At 41.8% G+C, this 6,000-nt stretch overlaps 1 protein-coding gene across 1 annotated transcript in view; it reads right to left on the bottom strand.

Moving 5' to 3' along the window:
- LOC145394191 (UPF0389 protein CG9231) overlaps positions 1–5,755 on the bottom strand; it is an 87,217-nt gene extending 81,462 nt beyond the window's left edge. The window contains exon 1 of the mRNA XM_080268175.1: positions 5,387–5,755. Coding sequence (XP_080124301.1) covers positions 5,387–5,576 — 190 coding nt within the window. The 5' untranslated portion in view covers positions 5,577–5,755. The remainder of the gene's footprint in view (positions 1–5,386) is intronic.
- Positions 5,756–6,000: the final 245 nt, after the last annotated feature.

The raw sequence follows: 6,000 nt of genomic DNA on the forward strand, positions 1-6,000 counted from the left end.
CACACGCACTGCAGCCTTCGCACCATCGTACATACTCTTCACAGCATTCAACAACTTCCCATCTACTCCATATATTCTTAACACTTTCCACAATCCTTGTCTATCCACCCTGTCATATGCTTTCTCCAAATCCATGAAAGCCGCATACAACTTCTTTCCCTTCTCTAGAAACTTTTCCACTAAAGATCTAAGAATGAACATCTGATCTACACAACCTCTTCCCTTCCTAAAGCCTCCCTGTTCTTCTCCAACTAATTTCTCTGTTCTTTCTCTAACTCTGTCTATAAGTATCCTACCATACACTTTTCCTATTATACTAAGAAGACAAATGCCCCTATGATTACCACACACTTCTTTTTCCCCTTTTCCTTTGTACAAGGGAATAATTATACCTGACTTCCAATCCTCCGGGACTCTACCTTCCTCCCAGGCCAATCTGCACATCTTCCACATCCATTCTACTACTATCTCTCCCTCATGCTTCAGCATTTCACCACACACTCCATCAATTCCTGGAGCTTTCCCCAATTTAACTTTCTTCATTGCTTCCACAACTTCTATCCTACTGATTTCTTCCTGTCTTCTCACCTCCCTAGTTCTCCCAGTCATTCCCCAGCCACTTATACTCGCATTACTTCCATCCTCTACGTTCAACAATTCCTTAAAGTGTTCTCTCCATCTGCTCACTTTTTCTCCCTTCTCCACTAGTAATCTACCATTTTTATCTTTCACTCCCCTGCTAACTTCACTTCCACCCTGTCTTACTCTTTTCACTTCTCTCCAGAACATTTTCTTACAGTCCCTCCACTTTACACTCAAATTCCTTCCAAATTCCTCATCCACTCTCTTCTTACTCTCTCTTACTAATCTTTTCACCTCTCTCTTCCTTTCCACATATAACTCTCTCTTCCGCCTCTCAACTTCTTCCACGCCCCTATTTCTCATCCATTCATTGTATGCTTTCTTCTTTGTACAGTAAATTCCAAGCAAACGTCATCGCTTTGGAATCAAGTTCTTTGTACTTTGCGACTGTAAGACAGGGTACATCCTTGACTTCGTCATCTATTCAGCCAGCACTGTCGATCTGGAAGAAAAACACCCCCTTGGCTTCTCAGGCTGTGTAGTGAAAGTGCTGCTTGAAAGGTATTTTGGTGGGAATCATGTGCTGTATACTGACAACTACAATACAGCACCGAAACTTGCTAAATACCTTTCAGAGCATGGCATCGGCTCCTGCGGCACTGTGAAGAGCAATCGTGCCAACTTCCCCAAATTCCCTGAGGCAGGAAACTCACAGTGAAGAGACGTGCACCTACGCAAGTCTGAGAAGATGCTGGCAATACGGTGACATGACAAGAGGGTCGTGCACATGCTCACCACCGTACACAAGGGGGAACTGAAAGACAGTGGAAAGGTCGACCGTAGGACAGGAGAACCTATGAGGAAACCTGATGCTGTCATCAACAATAATATCAACATGCGGCTGGTGGTGAAGTCCGACATGATGATTGGAGAGATCGACTGCCTCAGGAAGAATGCTAGGTGGTACAGGAAAGTTTTTCTGCATCTCACTGACATGACGATGCTGAACGCCTTCATCCTGTACAAGATGAAGGTAAAGCCACCCAAGTCCTTCTCCCTGAGGTTGTTTGCCAGGACTTGTGTTCAGCAGCTGCTTGAGAGATATGGTTAGGGTGACAGATGCAGCTCCAATGCATCATTCTGTTAGCCTTCCTGACAGACTTGAGCAGAGGGCATACATGGATCGGCACAGACTGGTGCAAATGCCTGCCATAACGAAAAGGAAGGCTGCGATCTGCAGGTGCCAGGTGTGTGCACATACCACCAGACGCACATCTGAGCACAAACGCACCTCTTGGCAGTGCGCTGAGTGACAGGTTCCACTCTGCGTAACCTGCTTCTTTGATTACCACAGCCTGAAGCAGTTCTAAAACTGCAAGTGGAAAATGTAAATGTGTAAATAGCAAGTGAAAGCAATGGATGTAAATATCATTAAACTGTGTAATATAGTTTTATAAGTTACTGCAAGTGACAGTGCATAACATAGTGTAAGTAAAATAGAAGTGTAAATATTGAAAATACAATAGAAAATGTAAATAATTAGTAATATAAGAATATGAGTACAAATACTTGAAGTTATGACAGTGAAAGTGAAATCTTGGCTCTCTACGTATTTTACTGAAAGAGAAAGTGAATGCCTACAGTGACAATAAACTACTATTACTGAAGGAAACTTATGGATAAATACTGCAGATATATATGTTATAATGTAATAGGAATATAAAGTGTGAGTGTTTTTATGAATAATAAATGACAGAATACCAGCAGAGAACGAGGACGGGTTGGAAGCTCTTACGTGCTCGTAATTTACATTGCTTTCACAGTGTTTTTTTTTTGGAGTATGGATTCCACACTATTTGAATATCATAGAATAGTGTTTCTAGTGATAATATCAGGCTGTGGTAATCATATTACAGGATGTTGGGAAGTGTAAAGTGGAGACTTAGTTACCCAAATTCAGAAGTCTCCACAAGTCCTACGGTTGTTGACGAAGGCTCAACAAACAACCCAGGAGAAAGCCGAAGGTATGTGCCATAAGCATATGTAATTATAATATTCTAGGGTTAATAACTGATTTTTGGTAAATATTTTTAAAAACTCAGTCGGAGCGCGAACATCCCCACAGGACGCGTATGGATTGGCGAAAACATCTCCGCGGTGTAGGGGTTAAGAATGCTAAAGAACCCCATAACCTCATTCGCAAATCGATAATAACCGAGATACTGAATTTAATAAAAATTTCCCAAAATATCACACCTTGGATCTTGACTGCCAGCCTGTGTAAAAAATGCGTACGTTTGTATGTGTGTTTCTCCTTCCATCTGATGCGCATGTGTCTTCTATGTCTGTTTCAGCCACTCACAGGCATACTTTTGGTCACATGATGGTATTCTACCAATCAATTTGAAATGTGCTCTATGATTCCTTCTGGACAGAAAATTCAAATCCTTCTCACTATGGCTTCCGATGAGGTAGGACGTGATCTGTGCACCAGGTGTGATATTATTTACGTGTTATTAAGCGTTTCCACTCACAACCAGAGGAAGCCGTTGAGTTCTTGGGAAAACACGGTGTACTACCTTCTCAAGTTACTTGCCCTGAGTTTCTGGAACCTTGCAAATTTAGAAAAGACAAACACCAGTTGTACAGTGGTCGGTAAAAGAGATATGCAAAAACCAAGAAACAGATCCACTGTGGTTCCAGTGTTTCAGTCTACAGTATAAAGGAACTTTTTTAGACCACCTGGAAAATGACAACGACCCAGACGACCCTTGTCCTGGGCCATCGTATCTCTAAGGTAAGCATTGTGCTGCAGCAGGTTTGATTAGGTTAGGTTAGGTTTGGTTTGTTTGGTTAGATTAACCAGTTGTGCAGTATATTCTTCTGGTGGTTTCTGATGCGATTTGAATGATTTTTGCCTTCATTTTCTGTTGGTTAGGTTAGGTCTGTTTGGTTAGGTTAACCAGTTGTGCAGTATATTTTTCTGGTGGTTTTTGATGCGATTTGAGTGATTCCTGTCTTCATTTTCTGTTGAAAATGCTTCATTTCACCTCCTCATCCAGTCAAAGTCCATGACTAGAAAAGATGCAAAATGAAGAATTTCCAACAAAAATGGAAGTCAAAATCACTCAAATCTTGTCAAAAACTACACAGAAAAATATACTGCACAACCTGGGGGGTGTATTGGCAACTTGTAATAATTTTACCACTTAACCCCTTCTTTACCGAAAATGTGTTTTGATGTAACCCCGTACATTGCCTGTTAACATCCGTGAGACACCGGAACCGCTACCGTGGTACGCTGGTACACCCTTTAGTGAATGGCAGCTTATGGGCCTCAGGGTAGCCCGGTAAGGCAGTTTCTGAGGACCTCGTGTTAGCAACAGCTCTGTGTTTTGACAACAAAGACTGTGACGAAGTTCTGACGAATTCTGACATCATAAGATACGTCATGACTGAGTTGCGGTGGCACCAATGGCTTGCTTACTCGTCTGTGATGTAAGCTCTTTTAGACCAATCATTATTTTATTTATAATTTCTACTACAGATATCGTACTATATTTTCTGCTGACATACAGCAAAATTTACATCCCTTGGCCTGCCAGAGAGACAATCAGTTACCATGCACTTGACCATGAGAGAAGGTGTACAGGATATTTCTCTCTCAGGCGTCTCTGGCAGATTCCAATAGTGACGAGTTTATTTCTCATGAGGATACATACTGTATTTAGATGTATCAGATGATGATGCAGCAGTGTCTGATGTGTCAGTAGATGACTGTGATCCTGAAAATGATAGCAAGGTTGATGTGAGTGAGGAGGAGGAGGAGCTTAGTAGCAAGCTTAGTGACACTGCACTCAAGGCAACAAGTGGGTCAAGGTCGCCATCACCATCACATGTGTCCACACACATCATGCTCAGCTTACAAGGTAAATAAGTAAGCCATTCATCTGTGCAGGACATTATTTTCAAACCAGTTTATACAGTAGTTACCTGGGTGACTGCTTCAGCATAAGACATGTAAACTTATGTACCGTAATGATTTATTTTATAATCTTTTTTTATTACAAACATCATGTGGGGTTTATGTGATCATCAGGATACAAACAAATCACAAAGAGTGAATAGTTTCGACGTGGAAAAAAATATACACTACCTCTCACACTACGGGAGGGGGAGCTATCAGGTCGGTATGGGAGGGTAAACGTAGTGTTTACATTCGGGGGAGCGGTCGGTAAAGAAGGGGTTAACTGTACCTAATGATTTAACTTAACCTGCCCTACCCTTTGGCTGAGAAATCAGGAAACGAAATCCACCTTTCAGTATGCTGAGTAGGATTCTTCCACTATGTCAGAAACAACCATGAGTACGTTTTATGAAATGAGACGATAATGATAGGGATAATTTTCTGCTGGAAAATGTCATTTACCACCCAGGAAATAGCAACAGAAATACAGAAAACAAACTGGAGGAATATGAATTGGTGAGGTCTTGATGCTTTTTAACATAAAGTGTACATTTACCTGATTTCATTTCATTCATTCATTGCCAGACGTCATGTATCCCAAACGGGGTGGACAAGGGCTTAGAGTTAATTGTTTTACAGAGAGGGGCACTAATCCTCCACCAATCCCACTTGACACGTAGGGAGAACGTTATGCCAACAGCATCTGGTGTTCCCAGGCGGTCACCCATCCAAGTACTAACCAGACCCAATTTACCTGATGATACTAATAAAATGCACTTTAACTTGCTTGAATTGCAGTTGTAGCTTAATATCATATATCACAATGCTGTAACTTACCAAGCCTCTTTTTTGGAGCACTGCTGTACGTTGTTTGCTTCTCTACGGTGGTTGAAGGATCCTTTATCTTTACATCATCACTAAAGCTTCTTCCAGTTCGTATTGTCAGGGCCGTGAAATTGTACAATGGCCGATTTAAAACAGCTTGACCCAAGCCTCTTAGAACTCTCAGGTTGTGAGATAACGTCATCCTTGTTCTGACCTCTCGCACGATCGTGCGAATCACTTTCTGCAGCTATTTACCTCGTCAGTATGTTGATTTATTGCAGACTGGCGTGACGATGGAAGTGTTGAAAAAACAGAATGGCTGATTCAAAACTAAAATTTCCACGGTGGACCAAATATAAATCTTCTAATCTATTCTTCTAGTCTTCTTCTTCTTCTTTGAAGGCCCAGTACCACAGACCTCAGTAGCAGCTGATCCATGCGGCCGACATTCAAGACAGAGCATGAACCAACCGATTATTGTTGTAAATGCATAGAGTACTTATACCGGTACAACAAAAGAGGGTAGTGGGTCTTGCCCACTGAGCTCTACAGCACAAAGGGGCTCTATCCGCTATTCGGCTCTGACGTGTGACTTTGGACACCATATTAAAACACCCGCATTTGTC

The sequence above is a fragment of the Coenobita brevimanus genome, chromosome 26 (genome assembly GCF_032717465.1).
Source record: "Coenobita brevimanus isolate Jiangsu-jjx chromosome 26, ASM3271746v2, whole genome shotgun sequence".
NCBI classification, from domain to species: Eukaryota; Metazoa; Arthropoda; class Malacostraca; order Decapoda; family Coenobitidae; genus Coenobita; species Coenobita brevimanus.